Below are 21,918 nucleotides of genomic sequence, written 5' to 3' on the forward strand. Positions count from 1 at the left end.
TCTGGACATTGTGTACAACTAGCGAAGCTAAAGGACGCGCTTTGTCTACCAGGGCAAGAAAATTTAAATAATTAATTCCCCTGAATTATAATGGCCTCAACATATACAAGTTAATTCTTTATTATTAAAGGAGAGAATAAACTGCATAACCTATAAATACAATAACTGTATAAAGATGTCTAAGTCTCATACATATGCAGAGTCATCACCAGCTTTGACAAACTCGTTACTACGCTATGTACCCAGAAAATGAAATGCACCCTGCACTATGAATAATTCTGATAGGAGTATTTGATGGAGTTTGATTATAATTTTAGGTTTAATTATGTTCACACACCTATATTATACCTTCGGGGCGCAGTGGCACAGCGTGTGGCGGTAAACGCGGTAGTTATGTATTCGATTCCCAATCGGGGAAATTAATTATTTAATTTTTTCGTTGAGTTTTTCGTTGAGTTCCGCCACTATTCCTTAAATCTGTAAGTAATTGTAAATATATAAATTATTTACTTAAATAAATTAGCTGAGTTTCTAGTGCTGGTTCTTCTCTAGTCTGAAGAAGTAGGTCTGCATGGAGTATCATATAACTTCTCATTTTCAAATAAAATTATTTCGCTTTAATTTTGTTATAAATTGTCCAAAAATCATAAAGACTGGTCTTAAGTTAAGAACGAGACATCCCAATAGAAGGGTAATAATTACTTGTCGGGTTCTTCGTATTAAGCAAATATTTATATGAATATGAATTTTTATTTTTTTTTAAATAATAAAATATATAATTTATGCCCTACAAATTTAGATAACAAAAACAAACACAAAATAAAATATATTTAACTTCAACAAAGTTACGGTCTGGGCAAGACTCCCGGCAGACTCCCCGGAGAGACGTTCCGGTGTAGGCTCGATTCACACTTAAGGGCCAACTGGTAAACATCGGCCTAAAATGGACAACTTGAAAATAACCAACGCACTCTAAAATATAAGTCGACACTAGCAAGTAGCGCTGTCTGTACCTATTTGGAAGAATTTTGTGTAAATGCGTTTTTTTTTTGTTTTTCCTCTGATCTGGTCTCTCTGGTCCTCATTGCACATAGGACTACTGCGATAAATAAATTTCATGGGCGCTAGATTCCTTCTACTCTGCAATGCAAAAAAAAGAGTGGAACTACTTTCTCTTTTTTTCCCTTCAATTCATAACCTGCCTTTCGGAACAAACTTTCTAGTTACTGACTAATCAATAAATTAATCAATAATATTATTAATATTTAATATAATATAACATTTAAACTATATACTATAAAAGCCAAAACAAAAAAAAAGCTTCACATAAAACGTACGAAGCATCAGCCGCTAATTGAGGCGTGCCCGGTCATTTATTTGGAAGTTTCGGAGGTCAGGTTGTTAGCTGGAATACGGGAATCCATATGTTAACGAGAACTAATTTACGACTCGGAAAGATCCTGGACCAATTGTGGTTACCAAATTGGGGGTCTTGATTGGCTGTTTTTGCTTTGCTATTGAAGTGAAATATAGGATTAAATCGTTTTATGTGAAAGATGGCGATTAATTATAAAATAAATAATTAAGAAGCCACCATAGCGTACAGTCAGATTGTAAGTGTCTAATTTATTATTTATTTTATTTATAAATTACACTTTTAATATTTTTGTTAATTATAAATTATACATATCACACATAATCTAATATTTCACCTGCAATTTAACAGCGACACGATGACTCGCAATCCAATATGGCGGAGCGTCAGCCGCGGGGCGTTACTCGACGTTGCATTAGTGTATAGATTACCGGAAAATTAAACCTCCGCCGTGCTTATGGGCGCCTGGTACTTTCAGTTCATATTTACTCTGTACTTGCAGTGTAATTTCTACATACATACATTTACAGTACGTTCGACGAGTCGTGGTCGCCTTGAGGATAGATTTTATCAACTTTTGCGCATTATTCGCTTGGGAAGAGAATAATCAAAAGTAAGAAAAATTCTAAAACTAAATCTATGCGCCCCCATATAATTAATATAGCCAACTTCGGGGCAGCCACAACTCATCGACCGTACTGTATTTTATTTATTAGAATTACGAGTAGGCCAATGTTGGCCTTATAAGCCAATGGCAATCAATGTATGTAAATACATTGACTCACACATCTTACAACGTATCTCTTCGCATATCTTCAATACACTCATGTTATCCTGGTACGTATTATTTAATAAAAACGTTGCATACTTGTTTGATATAATTGAATTAGATGTCTTCTCGTTTATGCGAACCTGGTACTTTGAATCTTATTACCACATTTTTTTTAATGTTTTTTTTGTTCTCTTTTCAAACTATGGAAGAAAATAAATAAAATTATTTAAAAAGTATGGAAAAAATATGCAGTTTTAATGAAAAGTACTGTTACTGAAAGTAATATTTGTCACAAATGTTTAAATAAAAATATTTTTTTTTAGCTTTACACTGTATCCCGTACACCTGACGGTCAGACACTCCGTTCTCCATTTTCCGCCAAATTCTGCTTCAACAAATTTTTTTTTACATAAATTAAATTGGCTGAATAAAATTGTGCTCTAAGTATTATAGAAAGAGAAATTTAAAAAATCAAATAGAAGGTCCATTGGCCAAGATTGGTGCCATAATTAAACGCCTTAAATCTTCTATTTTATTAATATTACTTTGAGTTACCTAATGTCTCAAAATTTCAAGGTATTTATAAAATACATCCTTATTTTTAATTATTTTGAAACCCATTACTATTATTGAATTTCTAAATCTAAAATTTAACTTTTAAATAAATAATATTGATTTACAAGCATCCGCCTGTAGACTATGTGCTCAGCATCTAGTAGAATTTAAAGCATCCATAAATCTCACAAAATTGCTTAACGTCACAAAAATAATAAAATCGGGGTAATATTCTCTATAATAATTCTATATATTATATGTAGTATTTACGATCAAAAGTGCGATATTATTTTAAATAACGATAAACTTTAAACATCATATGGATAATAAAAGAAAAAAAATAGAAAAAGAAATTAAAAAAACCATAAAAAATGAATGAATGAATTAGAAGGAAGTTTTTCAGGGCTCCTTCGAAAGGTTTAGATTAAAATCAAAATCAGCTTCACGAGACCCTAGAACGAGTATTAAAACTCACTTCGTTCCCCACTTTACGCTGAATTCTGGAAGTATTGCATGTTGAGTGACAAAACTCAATGTCGCGCTTTGCCTCGACACCAGAGCGAAGAAATGGAAATATAAATTTCAATAAATATTTATTTTTCTCGATTGGGGATCGAACCCACAACCGTCGTATTACATTCACACTCTTATGCCACTGCGCCACAGCGGAAACATTTAATAAGTACAAAAATGAGCCCCGACTGTCAATCATCATAGAAATGTTCGTTCGTAAACCGTTTCATGTCTTCATAGCCACTTAGGCACAAACATACATACATAATATGTCCATACATACTATAACATTTACCTCATTTGCATCGCGCAATTGTGTAAAAAAATTAACATTTTACAGTTACCCAATATGGAACTTATAACAACCTAAATTACTGATAACCTCTCGAAACCTTATAAAAACTGACGAAAAATATACGTAGCCTCATTAAATGTATCAATTTTAACAGAAATCTGAACTTGACAGCGTTCCATTTAACGTATCCTTATATTTCAAACTTTTAATTAGGCTCCCCCAAAACATTTAGTTAGAAGATTAAGGAAAAATGTTAAGATATTTCTTTGAAACATTTATGCTCGGATAACGGTGACAGTAACAAGTCTTATCGCAAAGTTGAGTTGATAAAAATAATTTATTTTTCGCTTTTACTTGCTTGGGATGTTGCTGAAATAACTGTATGATATTTCTTAAATATCTTCATAATTTAAAAGATTGTGCTCGTTTATGCAGTTGTTTTAAATGGATGTAGAGTGTATACTAGAGTGATATGTCCACTACGCTTGCTTACTCTTCGCTATATAAAGGGTTTGTCTGTTTCGAGGCCAGGCGTGGCATTGGGCAAATGTTGGATTCGATCCCCACTGAAAGAAATAGTCGAATAGTGTCGAAACAAAGTGCAGTGTTGAGTGGCTGAACTCTAGAATGGGAATGCCTGCGAAAAATGGAGAACGAAGTATCTTAACATAGGTTCCCTCCGCCTACCCTGCTATGTGTGTACAGCGTGAAGTTGATTGTTATTATAATATGATTTTATTACATCAAGCTGTAGGACGCCATCTTAGTACACTACGATTGCGTCCTACAAATAATAAAAAAAAATATTAAATAAATATTTTCAATATAAACAAAAAATCATTTCCTTATATTTTATATTATAAGAGTTATCATACCCCCAAATAAAATAAGTTATGTTCTTTCAAAATTGGCTTAAAATAGATGACAGACAAGATTTTTGTTTTCGTCGAGACAGCAGGTTTTGTCAACCGTAATCCAATAAGATCCGCAAAACGGCAACGTACTGAGTTAGCGGATGGTCCACGAGCTGAATGAAAAACCTAATAAACGGTATTTTTTATATTTAATTCTACACAAATATAAAAATACATACTAAAACGACGAATGAATTTTTAAACCTTTCTTTAGTTGGCTAATCTGGTTTAGTTATGAAAATTCCATTCAAAAGCTGTTACATTTTATGTTTTAAATATCTTAAAAAAAAACGAAATTTCAATATAAATATTGATATACCAACCAACCAAATCATAGCTGTTTCCTGTAAAAATACCATAAAACATTTACAAATTTATCGTCGGTTAACATGAGCGGGGGTTTAATTAAAATGCTCGTCTGGAAAATTTTTTCGATGCCATAACTAAATTGCGGGCTTCCAAATGTTAAAAGCTGAAATCGCTTCGTGTTTATTTTGTCAGACACTATAATTATTTTATAGCGAAACGTCCAACGTAAAATTATGTTTGTACTTTTTAAATTTATTCGTATATAAATATTAAAAAGTGGTAAAAGCTTTGCGTGGTTTTTTTCTGTTGCTTTTTAGGTAAGTTGCTTAAGTTAAGTAATTTCTTTTTTATAATAGGACAAAATAAATAAAACAAAAATACTTTTGCTCATATGGTAAGAAATTTATAGAGTAAGACAACGTCGAAGGTAACCATAATCTATTAAACATAATTTATGTAACCAATAAGCTATAAAGAAACACAATTGTTGCGTTATTTGGTTGAACGAGATGGTTCTGACTTACTAAAATCCAAAAAAAAAAAATATGATTATTCGTTCTATTAGTAGTAGTTAATTTCCGCCATATTCCAAGTCAAGTTTCTTAAATAGAAGAAACCAAAACAACGTAGAAACTTTTCATGAGGTTGGCTTAGTCTCGGCAGAAATTAAAGGAATTCAGGAGAATTTCTTTAAAAGAAACAGAAACTATCTCCGACTTTATTGAAAAACTATGGCATAAACTAACAGCAAGTTTAAAATAACAGGAGAATGTTCACATTAAACCTTATATTTTTAAACTTGAAATAATAAATTTAGATTTTTAAGAGTGTATACAAGAATTCAGGCCTATATTTAAATAAAATGTATACTAATATTATTAAGTTTAAGAATTTGTCTGGTTGAAAACAAACGTGACGTTAACCGATTTGATGTAATCCACCCTAGTCGGAGTCACCTCAGGCACTTAGGATGTGTCATACACAACTCTTCGTTAATTCCACTTGACCATGATAGCAAAGCCGCAAATGAAAACTAGTTTAATTATACAAAATAAATTTAACACTTACAAAAAAACTCAAGAGTCCACTGATACCAATAACCCTTTTGGCACCTTATACCATAAAAACAAATGGGTGGACCAAAAGTAAGTGGAAATGTGTAACCATCGTCCAGATGCTCCTACGCTACGGTCAGTGGTCCCGGGAGATGAAACGATTTATTACCACCGAACTTTATTCAGCAGATGTTGTTTCTGTCCCAAGGAGGGGGTACGTGACTTGATGTTTACTTTGTGTAATTTATAATTTTGATGTGGTTTACTAAATATCTAATTTTGAAGATTATGAAAAGAATTTAACAAACAAAAAAAAACAGACATTACCATTACTGATGTCTTACAGGTAATCTTGGTATAAATATTCAACAGCATAGGATTACCTTAGTTGTGCATAAAAATAATTAACAGAAATAATTCATATAAAATATTAAAATTTTATTTAATTTATTACTTATTATTTGATTTGTTTAAGCTTAAAGGATTAATGAAAATCTATACAAATAACATTGCGTATTTATTCGCGATTTATTTGAGGTTTACGTTTAATACAATACACACAATATATTTGATGCTGCCTTAATGTATGAATTCTTAAATGTCAGCAGTGCACTCCCTACTAAACTACCTATAATTAAACAATTCTAAATATTTCCCTATTTAGGGTATGAAACATGAATACAAATTCTATGATGCTAAGTATTTCTTTTTTATTTACTTAGGTAAGATTCTTAGAGTGTAAGCAAATAATTTGTAAGTAGATAACTAGTACAGCAACGAATAAGAAAAACTTAGACTTAACTTTTAACGAGATCTTTTTATCAGTTTCATAAATCGGAAAAATCAATATCTACTTCAAATATGAAGCTTTGAAAAAAAATAAGTAAATACATTCTTTTAGTAAACGATCCCCACATGTTTTCGCTCTGGTGTCGAAGCAAACCAGAATTTGACGGAAAATGGGAAACGTAGTGTCTCGACACTAGGTTCCGTCTACCTACCTTGCTGTTTGGAGGATACAGCGTCTTGCGTCAGCGTCTAATTTTCAGGTATATTTGTGTACCAAATATATCAGACACTTATTTTAACTTAAACACCTACAGTAACTCTACCTCCCGATAGTCTGTCAATATGTCACTTCCGGTAAACGCGGTTATTAATTCACACCGTTCACAAGCACTATTTGCTAGTAAATAAACAATTTGTAGCCTCGCCACAGAACAGGTGTTGCCCGTTTAGTCGGTCCGCGGTCGAAATGTATGGAGCCGGGCATTGAGGTGCGCTTTAATCTACTTTGATGTGGAATAAAATATAAAATGTGTACTCGTTAATTTTTTTACTCTGTGGTTAATTGAAAAAAGTTAAATATAAATAAAATGTTTTTTTTTATGGTATTCATGTTATAATTAAATTTGTGACATAATGTATAGACTGTAAACGCGACTGGTTATGGGTTCAATCCCCACATATAGAAATTAAATGTTTATTTAAATTTATATTATAATTTCTTCGCTCTGTCGTGGCAAAGCGCGGTGTTGAGCCCGCCACTCAACACGCAATGCCGCCCCAATTAGACGGAAAATGGGGAACGGTGTGTTTTAACACTAGGTTCCCTCTGCCTATCCTACAGAGTGCGGGATACACCGTGAAGCTAATTAATGTATAGATATAAGATATAATCAAAGTGTTAAAAAGTTTTGAAATAAACAAAAAAACACAATTCCTCTCCCTCTGCAACACTATATCCTCGTCATATTTGAAAAAAATATTTTCAGTTGGCTACTTCAGATTGCATTTTTTATCCATTTTCACTTCATTGGTCGCATACATATATTATGTATGTCTATAAAACTTTTTCCCTAGTCGTAGTGCTTCCTACTGAGCAAGAAATAAACAAGTGCTAAGCGATACAAAATAATGAGTGAAATATAAAATCCTTAAATATTATTCATATACATATTGTAATAAAAATAGGTATATTTACAGCTAGCTTGTTCTCCTAAAATTGTTTTAACTGGACCAGACCGGCCGCTGCGGTAATTATTTTTATTCGTAGGCGTCCATTTTCCTTTATTTTTAAAAGCGCGTTTTATATTTTTTACTTCACTTTAGTTTTAGTTCAACAAATACTTTTTCTCTTTATACCGGCCTAAATGCCCAGTGATTTAGTGCTTTAAATTTTACGTACTTCCACGTGAAATATGGAATGCATTTTGTTTGTAAAAGGACGGCAGAGGTATATTTCGTGCGTTTCGAAATTTATTCAGCTTGCAAATGAAAAGCTCGAAATTAGAGCCTTTGTTGAATAACTAGCTAAATGTTTAGAAAAAAAATGAAATAATGCGTTCTTGATGATCTCACCACTTTTTTTTGGTGTTGATATATAGTGGTCCCTATTGGTCCAAAAATTTCTGCACTTTACTTAAATATTTTTTTATTGGTCATTTCAATGTCACACTGCTATAAATATTTGTTTAAAAGATCAATAGTTAAATTATCTTTCTATCTATCAATTATTTAAAAAACGATCTTGGAATAACTATATAAACGAATATACGACTTGTTCGACGACATAAAGGTAAATAATAAATAATAATATAAAGGTAAAATAGGTATGTACATACATATTCTCGTTTTATCTTTTAAGATATCATTTTGCTTTTTTATATAATTATTCTTTATTACTAAGCCTTTTAATTTCTTAATTTTCTTTAAATAGTTTATCTTAATCATGTTTAGGGTAACAGAACTAGTTAAGTAGGTACAGTGCTATACGAGTAACTCACCCTTCACGTAGAAATATCATTAGAAACTCCATTTAATAACACACGCTTATCTACAGAGATATTGCATGTAATTGTGAATTGTTTGAGTAGGGACGACAGCGGGTTATCTGGGCGGCCAAGATTTATAATGAGGGGTCCAAACGCCGTGAGAAGTGGGAAATTTTAAGGTATTTGCTTGTACATACTTGCTTGTTTATAACTTATGAAGTTGGTGAATTACTTACTTAACTTAGTTAAGGAATGTATATTGTTATAGGGGTAGCGGATATATAACAGGATTACATCTTTTTTGTTTTATTGCTTATGTGTTAATTAATAGAGCTTTGTCGAACTTTAAAAAAACCGGACTCAAATGATGTTCTCTTAAAATAATTATGGAATTTTATTCACGCAAGCTTCACTAAGCTGATTTAGTAACTTTACAGCAATATAGTTTATACGTGAGAATGACTATGACAATTTTTGCGAAGATTTAGTATAGTTTGGCTTTAATATAAGAATAAGAAAAATTAAGCGGGCGGCACGATCGCTAGTAACTAATTAAAGTAACAAAAGATATATACAAACATAACATAATTTCTAAAATTTTGCATATAAAAAAAACTAAAGATCTGCCTCAAATATTTCACGGGTTTCTGTAGAATTCTATGACGAAAAAATTGAATTTGGCAAGCATTTAAAACACTTCAGTGACATCAACTCTTACACTATCGATTAATGCAGTCCGTTGGACCAAAGAAAAAGTTTGATCCACCCGCAGGTTGTATGGGCACGTTTCGGTACTGTCAATGTTTACATACCATTACAACGTAATCCTTACTTGTGTAACTGCTAGTCCTTTTAGTAACACGTAAAGTGAAAATGTTTTAGATATTATTTTTTTTTTTTTTTAAATATCTTCAATATCTTACTCTGTCTTTAATATACAATTTTTATATAAAAATTTAATCTTTTATTAGTTACTCAAAAAATTGTTGTCAAAAAAGTTATTTTTTAACGTAATACGTTATTCTTATTGTAATATGTAAAGTTTACTACAAGAAAATATATCACAAATATTTCCATATTAGAAAATTCAAGATTTAGCAAAGAGTTTCTAAGAATTTCTTTGTAAATTTGGGCAATTTCAGCGTTGCCATATTCTTATAAAAAAGACTTTTTACAATAACTGGATCGTGAGCGGAACTGAAAATCTTCAATAAAAAACTAGGACAAGTGAATCAGATTTTTTTCAGCACAATTTAAATGAGATCTTAAAAGTGCATTAAAGCAAGAAATGGGTCAAAAACAAACTCGTTATAAATACTTTTATTTTATAGAATCTTTTGTCACCAACTGACATAGATAATAAAAATAAAATTAGAATATATCTTTTCAAAGTAATTAAACTTTGAAATAAGGTATATTCAATTTTTTTATGTTGAAAATTAATGAGACTGAGAATTTGAACTAGAACGATTTGTTTTCTGAATTTCCACATATAGTAGTAATTCCAAAACGTAGTTTATGACAATAATATATAAGTTAATTTACATATATTAGGTAATATAAATTTCATTTTCACTTTGTGTCCGCACATAGCCAAAGGGGCTGGCAAACTAATATTAAGACACAGAACCAGAAAATGAAAGTGTTATTTTTTTATTGCCCTGAGTGGGAATCGAACCTACAATCGACATCACCATAACAGCCTCAAATATTATAAAGTAAAACAACATTACCTACCCCTACCTACCCTTCTCTACCTAAACCCCAATACTCTAAGCGATTGATGAATCGTATTATTTTAAAACGGGCATCAAACATCGACAAATCCACACGTCAATGGCTGATTGGGACCCGTTTTGACCACAAAAGACCCGTTTGATTGCCAATTTGCCTTGTTTACTCTGTCCGACGTACAGATATACAAATGATGCTATTAGACGATAAAATGTTTGAGAATAGAATAGTTAAACATTTGGATTTGAATTTTAACAAGATTTGGATAATGGAGAACGTTCCCTCGTCCTTTCACCCTTGGTGTGTCTACGTTTAATTTATTGTTATATATTTGTGTTTATTTGTCTCATTTGTTACTAATGCAGCTTAAGCTGAAATGAATCGAGCTTAGTTAAATTTAAAATTTGATATTTTATGTCTACTGAGTACATTTTCTTGTAGAAGATTCGCTATGGTAAAATATTAAAGTTTTCTACAATAACGATTTTTTTTTTTTCATTGGTGTAGTTTGACAAGTCTTTCAGTCCACCCAACGAAAGCAGACGAACCTCACTTTCTATCCAATTTGTATATTGCAGATTAAGTTCTAGGTTACATGTATATTATTATGCTTCGAGATTTAGTTAATATTAAAAAACATTTCTTACATTAATACAATTCTTTAGCATATTATCCATTATTCTATATTTATAACTCGTCTTATACTGTCAGGTATGTATATTTTTTTATAAAAATATCTTTGAACTACTAAAACACAACCAATAACCAAGTCTAATCGTTTTAAACAACCAAACACCTAATTCAACTTCACCTGCTTAATGAATGGCTCTCCACAAGAATACAATTAATGCCGTACCGCACCTCGATTTACCACAAAAAGCAGACCGATTGCGTACTCGGTTAATTTATATGTGGATTTAACATGTCAGTAAGAAAATTTTGGGAGCTACTATCTATCTGAAGGATGAGTATGAATTTTTTTTAAAGAAAGTGGAGTGTCCTAACACTACGTTCCCTCTGCCTAGCGTGCTATGTGCGGGACATATGTATATACTATTAAAAATATATTTATATGTAATAGAAAAATCTTATGTATATTTTAATCTTATATATCTTATTCCTACTGCACAAAGTCACGCAATCTATAAGAGCTTCCAGCACTCGAGCGTTCTCAACGATTCATCTCATAATGTTACGTTTTCCTCCTCGGAAATAGTCGTAGTCTTTATGATAAGCAGCAATTAAGTTCCTTCGATGATGCTTGACACAGATCTTCGATGAAAAGAAAAGTGTTCGTATCGTGTTACTGTTTTAGTATTGTCATTAATTAATGTTTGGAATATGAAAAATATACTTAATTATTACGTTAAATTTTATTTTTTATAAAAGTAATAAAATACTATACATATAATCAATCATTTTGAGCAAAAAACTATTTAATTTATTGTTCTGTAGATTATATTCTTAAAAAAGTAAACTGGAAGGAAAGGGTATATGAAGGTTCTTTCGACAAACCATAAATAAAATACATTGCTCTATTAAAGTGAGAATAACAGTATGTGAAATCACATAGATTACAATAAGCATATTAATTACACTTTTCCTTAAAAAACCTTCTCAGCCAACGTAGACGAGGTTAGCTTAATTGTAGGTATTGGTTATGTAATATCATATTAGCCAAAAAAAAAATATAATTATCGTTTTTTTTACAGTCACGTATTCAAAAAAAATACTGAAATAATGAATAATGAACATATATACTATATATATATACATACTGCAAAAACGTATATTAAAAAAGGATGTCTTTCGTCCGTCTGGCTCGCTCGCTAGAATGTTATTTGTTTTTCTTCACGCCACATTACACGGGACCGAGCCTTAGGGTTATAGAATATTATGTTAGTATATATATATATATATATTTGTATGTACGTATGTATGTATGTTTTACGCCACTTTGGCATTTCACAATTTATATAACGCGCTGTCTAGACGTGATGTACTCTAGGAGATTAGATAATAATAACATTTTATATACAATTTTGTATGTATAGGAGTAGCTTGCTTTTATTTTTAATCTACGATTTTGAGCTCAAAAGTAAATTATGTGAAATAAAAAAACCTTAAAGTTACTTTTGGAGACTTTAAAAGCTATTAAAATATTTTTATTTTTAAAACAGTATTTATTATGTCAAAGTATGTCACATGGATTACAGAGTACCTAGTAAATTATAATCAATTAATTTCTACCATACATATGTGGATTTACAAATAACCTTATTTTAAAGTCGATTATTAAACAAAACAAAATCTAACCTAGGTTACTAAAACTGATAAGCAATAATTTTAGTTCCATTACCCATAAACACGCTTATTGTGGTAACATTAATAATAGTTAATTACTAAATAATATCACGTTTCATTAGTATGGCATTTTGATAATTATAAGGCTGTCCTACATTAATATAGAGGGATGATGTACGGCGCGTATGTATTCATTAGTACTAGTTATGTAATCAGGTTTATAATTACATGTTATTAGGAAATATCTGGTATAGTATAAGCCTGTCGTCGCCCGCCTAATTTGTTAATTTTCATATCTTTGCACATTTACCATAGATAAGTATGAGAAACGAATAGAAAATCGTATTTGTATAGAAAACTTGGTAATGCTAAAACTCTCACTTTTCTCTTTCTTTTTTCCTAACCTAACCAAGTTAGATTTAATTAGACTGATAGACTGTATAAACAATTATCGCTTTTGTGATATACAATAATTAACCGGCTTTAAAAAAGTAAGTTTGACGAATGCCACCTAACTGCACCTTAATTATTTTTACTACATTTTATGCTCAATTTAACAGTAACAGTCAAATGAGGCCAGTCGTGCGACTGTAAACACGACATGTTGCGGGTTCGATTCCCACTCGAGAAAATTAAATATTAAATATTTTAATTTCCTTGCTCTAGTAACGAGTTACGCGAGCTAAAATTCGGTGGTAAGTAGAAAATAGAAGTGCCTTAATGTGAATGAAGTATCTTAGCACTAGGTTCACAGGTTCCCTTTGCCTATCCCGCTATGTGCGGGATGCAGTGTAAAGCAAAAAAAAAATTAAAAGAAATAAATAATAATAATTTCAACAACGCAGCTTTTGAATTCTTCCAAACAACTTATACTTCTAACAAAGCATATTTTAATATTCCAGTCTGAAAATAAGAAAACAGTATTATATTAAAAGGGTCTACTTTGAGAGATCTCGAAATTCATTTAGAACGATGCAGGAAAAGGATAGTTGTTTGTAAGGAAATTAAAGATAGATACAACTTTATTACTATAAATTTTAAGTTCAATTTCATTTGTATAATATGTCGAGGCTAATTTAAATTTTACATTCTGAATAAGATGGACTCATTTCGCGGTTTTCCGAATCATTTATATTTTCAAAGTAAAACTTATGCTAGAAATTATAACAAGTTTAATTTATAACTAGAGACTACTAGAGACTACTAGAGATACTAGCGAGCCTTTATTTAGTGTCGGTACATTTCTGTTATGAATTCTATTTGATTTTCAGTTATTTATAAGTGACCATATGAAAGTTTTTTAAATGTAAAAGGTCATAAGTTCGATACCCACTCAATTAATTAAAATAATATTGTTTTTTAATTTATTTCTACGTTGAATTATTAATTTAGAGTGCAGCGTTGACCTCCACCACTCAACTGATCTCGTTTTCGGTAGGCAAGTGAAGAACGAAATTCTTTAGCTGTAGGTTTTCTCAGTCTGTATGAGGGGGTGCAAAACTAAAAAAAAGTAGGTACAAAGATTCATTATAATGTAATAATTTAAATATGTCATAATTATGTTTATATCTTGTCTGTATTCTATTAAAAAAAAATCATAAAACGACAGTTGTAAAATATTGCAAGTATTAAAAGTACGATTAATATTTAAAATTTTTGAAATTCCTTGTAATAAATACAAACATAATAATTTATTATTTAAACTACATAAATTTCCAAAGATACTTGAAACGCTTTACTAACTGTAACGCAATTAAAATAGTTAAGCTTATAAAATACTAGCGGCCCGCTCGCGGTTTCACCCGCGTGAACTATGTTATTATTAATTTCTGTCTCCATGACTACGTCCTAGTGACGTCTATGCAAAATTTGAGACTTCTAGCATTTGTAGTAACGAAGTTTCATACAAACTTGCGACCCCAAAAACAACCCCTTAGAAGTCGAATATTGCAAATTCCCGTCTTAGCGAGCACCTACGTCCTATAAGTAACTGCTATGCAAAATTTGAGATTCCTAGCACATGTAGTTTCTGAGATTTCGTGATGAGTGAGTGACCTTTCGATTTTATATATATAGATGAGCATAGATAAAGTTGTTAAAAGCTTGTCATATAAAGCCGAACCCTTAACAGTAACTTTTAAACTATTTCATATAAACTTTCGAGTAGCTCCCACATTTAGCAAGGTTTAGTAAAGGGAGCGTATTGTTAAGACAACGTGGAACACGAAACTCCACATTCCCTAAATTTTAAAGATATTTTGTGTCAAGTGGCGTATGTCAACACCGTACTTGATCTGTCCAGATTAGAGAAAAAAAAAATGTTCAATAGGGGAAATCCTCAAATATTTTCAATCTTGGGAAACTCCCCCGAGAAAATTGAACTAGTTTCGCTACATTTTAAATTGGTGTTAAAATTCATTGAACAAAAATTGGAACCTAAAACCATTACATTTACAGTCAGACGGTGCCCCACTGTGCCACGATGGCGAATACATATTATAATAACGTATATCAATATTGAGAAATTAATCTTATTCACGCCGATATAGCTGAACAGGCAGAGGAAACTTAACATCCAATATACGAAACTCAACGCCGCGTCTCTTACCAGACCGATGAAATGTCAATAATTCATTTTGTCATGTGAGAATCAAACCCGCAACCGCCGCAGTTAGACGCTGTGCTACCGCTCTCACAGACAAATTTAATAAAAAAATCGAATACTTCACCCAAATCTAAAAAAATTAAAATTGCTATTTTAAATATTTACTACTTTACATTACGAAATGGAAACGATAACCGAATGTCACAGGATAGTGATTGATGGCGTTTCACTGCGTCCTCCCGCCGACCAGTCACAGATATGACAGACGCGTACGAGTGGTATTTCTGCTTAATGTGATAAGCTTAATTGTCTGTTTTATCCAAAAAAAAATGTGTTAACACTAGTGACCCACACAAGGGTTCGCCCGCTTGGTCTGGTATATGTTATAACCAAATATATAATTTAGGCTAAGGTTTTGTTTAAACCTTAGCCTAAATTATAAACTATATTTTATTTTGAGGCTAATTATTTTAAAGTAATTTAATTATTTTAAATCCGTTCAGTAGTTTGTACGTGAACAAATAGCCATCCTTATAATTTCTCATATTTATAATGTTAGTAGAGTTATAAAATTAAATTACTGACAGAGCTAGCTATACTGTAGTTAGACAGTAGAAAAACTGTGTATCGTATAATACATATTTTTACGAAAAAAACGTTTGTACTCTTGCTTGCAATACAATAACACATATAAACGCAATAATAAATGAAAGTGAAAGAAAAATGTATGTATATTTGAAATCTTACAAAATTTCAATTCATATTTTTTTCATTACATAATATTTAAGTTATTTTTAGTATTCAATGGTTAAATTGACAATCGTTTAATATTTAACATATTTAACAATAAATTAGGTCGTAAATAAATTTACTTTACCTTGGAACTCAACGCCGCGCTTTGCTTCATTACCAGGGCGAGGAAATAAAAAAATAATTTCCTCAAGTGAGAATCGAACCAGTCGCGTCCACAGTTGCACGCTTCTACCCTTGTGCCACAACTGGCCTTTCTTTTATATACATGAATATTTTTAAATTCGACATTTAAAAATATAAATAAATATAATATTTCTACAAATATAAAAAATACTTATACTAAAACTTATATTTTTTTTATTATGTAACGCTCTTTCCCGTAGAAATTTCACGTTGAATACTTCCTCAATAAACGTCGTAAAAATATCACAAAATAGGCGCCCCGAAATAGAACTCAATCGTTTATTTTTAAGCGTCTTGAATAACTCTAATACGTTATGTTAGAAAAGAAAGATATAATATATCAATCTTATATCATACTAGGCAATGTCTACAACGTCGTCCAAATTAGATTTTTATAAAATTTTGGTTATCTCTTAGCATTCCACATCAAATATTCCAGAGCTTGGATTTTTATATCATTGGAAAATGCTTATCCGGCTGAGCATCTTTAGCGCCCATTTCTTATTTCTTATAGTTTATCTTGTCCATTATATCTTATATTCCTCCTTTCCTTTCTGAATCCGTTTCAGGCTTAATAATTATTAACACAAATAATTATTTGACAATTAAGATAGATTTTTCAAATACAAACAGTAATTCCGAAGATGGGCGCGTATAAACATTAATTTTCTATTGTATTATTTTCTATTGTAATATACAAATAACGTACATACACATTATTATTTTTTAATTTTAAACAAACAGTTTGCTTTTATTTAATTTTTAAAAAATATTGGGAAGTAATTAAAGTTATTTTCAAACATTTCTATTTACATAACATTTAAATCCAATCAGTCAATATCAATTAAAAAACTTGTTACAAAAGACGATACTCCATTCCCTCTCCAGTATATTTACATTTACTTTGGCGCAAATGAAAGGGCATTCCGAATCTGTTCACTCTAAAACGTCGCCCGGCGTTTATTTTCGTCGAAACGGACACAGAACTCAAAATAGAAAAGTCCACGATCTCTGTTCAATCGTGCAACACGCAGGCGGAACAAAATTGAAATAAATATATTATTTAAATATTTTATTACCACAGTGCTTACTTATAATATTGAATTTTAAAAGTAATCGCGTAATACACCCGTTCGTTATGAAGTCGCGACCGCAAATGGCGGCCATATTGTTTTTTATTTGTTTTTACGTTGGCCTTTGTTCGGCGTGTGACGTGGATATGGCTGTGTATAAAGTGACTATGAAATTTTTGTGGAGCGAAGAAACATTTCCCAAAGATTATCCGATGCACCGCCCGAAAGCTCAATGGTCGACTGTGTTTGGTTTGTATTGATTTTAGTACAAAAAATGTTGTATTAAATACAAATGTAACTTTAATTCGTTCTTATAAAATTTGAATTAAATAATAGCAATTGCTATGCGACGTTGTGTATACCAATGTAAATATAAAAACTTAAGAAAAACTAGAAATAAAATTTAATAAGTTCTTAAGTATATGATATAAAATAAAAACAAAATAGCCAAAACCTAAAAAACTCTTTCTAATAAATCTTAGCGTAAATGCAATTCCACGCATTTTATAGATGATATTTTTAAAAACCTTCAACCGAGTGCTCATAATGGGTTGCATCAAAACGATTAACGTGGTATAATATAGATAGCCTTCCTCAATAAATGGACCATCCAATATAAAGACATTCTTAAATATGAGCCAGTCCTTCATGAGATTATGTGATTAGAGGACTCATTCAACTTTGCAATAATAGTATAGAAGTATAGCATAAACCCTTAGCCAATGTTCCAAACTATTTCAATTTGTTTATAGCTACAGCCCCACAGGTAAGATAACGCAGAATCTTCGATTCAAAACATAAAACATTTATTCATCCCTTCTCCAGATACTATCAAAGTGGGCTTCCCCATTGCTCGGTGACATATCTTTTACCAAAGTGCTTTTAGATAAGATTATTGAATCGAAAACGATGTCGATTTATAACAATCCTTTAGAAAAGATTTCGAGATGAAGTTGTATTTGTTCTTGTTTGTGTCCTATACCTTGATATATCTGATATTGATAAACTTTTCAATAAATAATGTAGGTTAAATTATGAAGCTGATACACAAGCACTACAAAGTGAAATTAATTATTTAAAAGACTCCCTTGATATACTTAATAAAAAGTATGTCAATTCATTGAACGAAATACAAGAGTATTCCAAGGTGATGGACAATCTTATTACACTGTCCACAAATAACACTGAACGTTTTGATTCTTTAATCAACAATCACTCTTGTGATTGTGCCCGTTCATCACAGCAATCACCTGCAAGTATTCCGGTGTGTGTCCCCTTGACCAACCCCTTGTGTGACAGCCTTCATAATAATAGTAGTAGTAGGTTCAGGTTACAGCAGTCATTTCGTGCATCAATTCATGAACCTAGTTCATTAGTTAATGCACAAAACATAGTTTTATTTAGTGATGATATTGGAAGGAATATGGGTTCAATTTTGAATTCTTGTTTACCGGGACAGTCAGCTGTTAGTTTTTGTTATCCGTCAGCATCCTTTGAAGTTCTCATGCAGAGAAGTTTAAGTTATAAATTTAATAAGTGTGACAAACTTGTTATATTATCAAGTAATAGGGGAAATTTAAACAAAAAACAGTTAAATGAGTATTGTAAGTCATTATTAAACTTAGATATAAGTAAAATAATTTTGTTTACATTTCCTTATTGTAAAAATCAGCCAGAAGCGGAAAATAATTACAGATATAAGCTAAACTCTACTCTGCACACAATAAGTACATATAATGACAAATTTCATTTAATTGACACTAACAAAATAGTTAGTAAAACTTTATTTTTGACTCAAAGTAAATATTATTTTGGCCATAGGTTTAAGAGACAGATAGCTTCTGTGCTATCCTATTATTTTGACTTATCAGCCAAGAACTTGGCTACTACTTCAACTGCTTCTATTGAGCAGACTGACATTCCAATTTATTCTGACATTATGTCTAATAATTTACACTCTGTTGACATTTCTCAACATTTAAATTAATTTCTCAGACAACAGAGGTAGCAACCTCTAGCTCTAATTTATTATTAAATATCCATTTGATCCAGCCAGCTTTACAATTAAATTACAATAATCACGCACATTGCACATCATCACAATATCCATGCAAAAATAATAATAAAAATGTTAATTCTATTAGATTAGTTCATCAGAACATCTGTTGCTTGACGGGGGGCAAGCAGCTAGAGCTGGAATTATTCATGAACTCGGAGGAAATTAGTATTTTGTGTATTACTGAACATTGGTTAAAGGTGAACCAGCTCATGTTTAATTTCAGAAACCACCGGGTAGGAAGCTCATTCTGCAGAATCAACACAATACACGGGGGGTCGCTTATAATATTAAACAAGAACCTTAAGTTCAAGGAACGGAAAGATATTGTGTCCCTTTCTGTAGAATGTTCTATCGAATTAGCGTGTGTTCAATTAGAGCAATTCATTGTTATATGTGTATACAGACCTCCCTCCGCCAATTTAAAATTATTTTTAGAAGTAATGGATGAGGCCTTAAGCAAACTTACCAAGTCGGGTAAGCCTTTGTTAGTGTGTGGGGACTTTAATGTTAATATTTTGGAAAGTTTTAGTCCCACCATTAATTTATTAAGTCTTTTTAAGTCACACAATTTACTTAATTTATTTATGGAGCCAACCAGAATAACTCCTACGACTAGTACTTGTATAGATAACATATTTACTGACATTATTCCATGCTACAAAAGCATTATTAATAAATTGGATTCTGACCACTCTGGTCAGCTAGTAGAATTCTATAGTAAGAAAAAACAGGTGGCTAAGAAAAGAATTGCTGTTGTACCTGTCACAGCTAGTCGTTTGGAACGTATGAGAGTTAGTTTACTAACTAATTTACTAGTTTTAGATATAACTTTACCTCCCAATTCTTTGTACAATTCTTTTTTTTACTCTTTTATTAATAAATTTCATTCAATATTTACTCCCAAAGAGATTACAATTACTGATAGTCCTATCTTTGGAGACTGGGCCACAGCAGGTATTTATAAGAGTAGGGAGACACTGTATATGTTATATTATGAAAAACAGTTTAATAGTGGTGAAGAGTTTAAAGAGTACTTAAAATCTTACTCTAAAATTTTCAAAAGAGTTTGCAAAATTGCTAAATCTTTATTTATTAAAACAAAAATCAGAAATAGTAATAATAAAATTGAAGCCACTTGGAAGGTTGTTAATGCCGAGACTGGGAGAACTAGGGTGAAAGATTCTAATTTTAAACTTAGTATTGACGGTCACATTGTTGATTCCGATTTGGAAGTGGCCATTGCATTTGAAAAGTTTTTCTCTACTTTCCCAGTCAGTCTAACAAACGATTTAGGTTCTTCCACCACTATTGCAGAATCGTTAATTAAAGACAATGTTCCCGAATTTTATAATGGTTTCGTTTTCCGTCATGTAAATTATTCAGACATTAGTGTAGCTTTCAAATCAATTAGTATGAAAAAGACAGCCGACTTGTGGGGTGTCTCAGTTAATATCATAAATTCTTTAATTGATATTTTGATTCCTGATTTAGTTACAATTTTTAATAGATGTATTGATTGTGGAGTGTTTCCTGATTTGATGAAATATAGTAAAATAACTCCATTGTTTAAATCAGGTAGTACGCAAGACCCCACAAATTTCAGACCGATTTCAGTACTACCTACGTTTAGTAAAATTTTTGAAAAGCTGATACTCAGTCAGCTTCTTACTTATTTTAATAAAAATAAATTACTGCACACAGGTCAATTTGGTTTCACTCGTGGAAGGTCAACATCTGATGCTGGGGTCAAATTATTAGAGAGTGTATTCGCGGCTTGGGAGGAGTCACGTGATGCCTTTGGGGTGTTTTGTGACTTATCCAAAGCATTTGATTGTGTGCAGCATAAAACTCTTATCAGGAAGCTACACCACTATGGTATAAGAGGCATTGCTTTGGATCTTCTCACTTCTTATTTAAGTGATAGGATTCAAAAGGTAAATGTCAACGGGAAACTATCACACGGGTCACCTGTAGCATTGGGGGTGCCACAAGGCTCTATTCTGGGTCCGTTTTTGTTCCTTTTGTACATTAATGACTTACCTCACCTTATGAGAGATATCTGTGAAATGGTGTTGTTTGCAGATGATACATCTTTAGTTTTTAAGGTTAATAGACAGCAATTGGAAATTGACGATGTAAACAATGCTCTTTCTAGGATATTGCACTGGTTTAGTGCCAATAACTTGCTTTTAAATAGTAGTAAAACTAAATGTATCAGGTTCTTTACTAAGAATGTTCAACAAGTAGAAACCAGGGTTTTGATGAACAATAAGGAACTTAAAGTAGTTAATGAAACTGTTTTCTTAGGTATAACATTAGATGCTAAGTTACAATGGGGTCCGCATATAGAAACTTTATCTGGTAGACTTAGTTCGGCAGCGTATGCTATCCGCAAGATTCGTCAACTGACCGATGTTGACACCGCGCGTTTAGTATACTTCAGCTATTTTCATAGCATTATGTCTTACGGCCTATTACTTTGGGGCAGTGCCGCTGACATAGATACCATTTTTGTGCTCCAAAAACGGGCTGTCCGAGCAGTCTATAAAATGGGTCCACGGGAGTCACTAAGGAATAAATTTAAAGACTTTAACATCCTCACACTACACTCCCAATATATTTACGACAACTTAGTATATGTGCAT

At 31.5% G+C, this 21,918-nt stretch overlaps 1 protein-coding gene across 3 annotated transcripts in view; it reads left to right on the forward strand.

Annotated features, from left to right (window-relative positions):
* LOC146529436 (spondin-2-like) overlaps window positions 1–21,918 on the forward strand; it is a 257,135-nt gene that overhangs the window by 226,519 nt on the left and 8,698 nt on the right. Inside the window, exon 1 of one of the 3 annotated variants that reach the window (XM_085201335.1) lies at window positions 17,124–17,463. The exons of the other annotated variants lie outside the window; for them this stretch is intronic. Coding sequence (XP_085057461.1) covers window positions 17,280–17,463 — 184 coding nt within the window. The 5' untranslated portion in view covers window positions 17,124–17,279. Of the gene's footprint in view, window positions 1–17,123; window positions 17,464–21,918 lie in introns of those variants that run through there. 3 annotated transcript variants of the gene reach the window in all.

This window comes from Heliconius melpomene, chromosome 18 (assembly GCF_056956725.1).
Source record: "Heliconius melpomene rosina isolate 202511_hmr_F chromosome 18, ASM5695672v1, whole genome shotgun sequence".
NCBI classification, from domain to species: domain Eukaryota; kingdom Metazoa; phylum Arthropoda; class Insecta; order Lepidoptera; family Nymphalidae; genus Heliconius; species Heliconius melpomene.